We start from the raw sequence: 1334 nt of genomic DNA on the forward strand, positions 1-1334 counted from the left end.
CCAAGTGTTAGCATGCTAACAAGCTACACTAAGATGGTGAACATGGTAAAGATTTACCTGCTAAACGTCAGCATGTTAGCATGTTGATACGCTGACATTTGCATTTAGCTCAAGGCACCACTGTGTCTAAGTATAGTCTCACAGAGCTGTTGGCATGACTGTGGACTCTTAGACTCTTAGGTTTTCCTCTATTTTCACGCTCCAACATGAATTTTTTTGTAACATATCTTCACGTAACTGTGCTCATGATAATTTCTTGAATACCATCAGTGTCTGGGGTAAAAAAACATACCCATATCCATGAGCTGTTGCTGCAGCATAGACCTGGTGCCCGGTACGCTGTTGGAGCGGCCGACCATGGGTCCTGACATCATGCCCTTGCCATTGTTGTACTCCATCCCTGGGCGCATCATGGACGGGTGTCCTGCTGAGCCCACAGGACTGGCACTGGAGCGGGGCATGCCCCACTCACCTGACCCCCCCATGGGAGACCTCTGGGGAACCATGCCCCTATTCATTGGTCCTGGTAATGAAAAAATACCACATGTGCATATATCAGTACCATCAAAGTGTTAAAGCAGAGCAGTGTGGCCCAGTCTCGGTCCTCAACATTTACCTTGTCTTAAATCTGTGTTTTAAACGTTTATCTGATAATAGGTTACAACAAATTCTCATATAGTCAAGGTCCTAAAGTGGGTGACACATACCCTAATAGTGTTAAGGGGAGGGAGGCAGAGAAAGGCAGAGACAAAATGTGCAGAAAACAAAAGTTGGCTCACTTGAACACACACCTATGTTTCCTGGGTAGCCGTCCGGGCTGCCCATTATGTTCTCCTGCTTGATAAGCATGGGGCGTCTACCTGCTCCTCCAGGCCCGCCAGGAGGCTTCCCATCCATGGACATGGCCCTCTGGAAGGGCCCCCGAGGTCCTGGACCCATTCCTGGGCTCCCTGTAAAAAAAGGAAAAGGTCATTGGTCAAGTGGTTTCTGTTTCCTCAAAGGCAGGTAGAACAATGTCTGTGTTTTATGAAGTTAGGAAACAGGTGATATGGGAAAAACTAATATCTCACTACCTTTTGGCATCTTGAGAATAAAATTAGATTATTTTTAGTTTTTTCAAAAATATATTCTTATGGATTCATAAATTAATTAACCTTCCTGTCGTGTTCGGGTCAAATCTGACCGATTTACAACTTAAAACACTCATAAATATTGTGTTTTACATCTGATTGCCTCAAGGCCTTATGATATCCTCCACACCATGCACTTTAACATATAAAAGTGATGATCACCTCTTTCATTGAATTTTGAGTGTTTTAATCAACCTTGTTACA

General features: G+C 44.1%; 1 protein-coding gene across 1 annotated transcript; it reads right to left on the bottom strand.

The window, feature by feature from the left end:
- Positions 1-292: 292 nt before the first annotated feature.
- On the bottom strand, positions 293-970 carry LOC111656007 (nuclear receptor coactivator 3-like; the record flags this gene model as incomplete). The annotated part of the gene is made up of 2 exons (XM_023407600.2): positions 792-970; positions 293-523 (listed from the first exon to the last, which is right to left on the bottom strand). Coding segments are annotated over exons 1-2 (379 nt in total), but the record flags the coding sequence as incomplete, so codon positions are not given.
- Positions 971-1334: the final 364 nt, after the last annotated feature.

Source organism: Seriola lalandi, unplaced genomic scaffold, assembly GCF_002814215.2.
Source record: "Seriola lalandi dorsalis isolate HSWRI2012SDOR001 ecotype SW California unplaced genomic scaffold, Sedor1 jcf7180001975895, whole genome shotgun sequence".
In the NCBI taxonomy this organism is placed as follows: domain Eukaryota; kingdom Metazoa; phylum Chordata; class Actinopteri; order Carangiformes; family Carangidae; genus Seriola; species Seriola lalandi.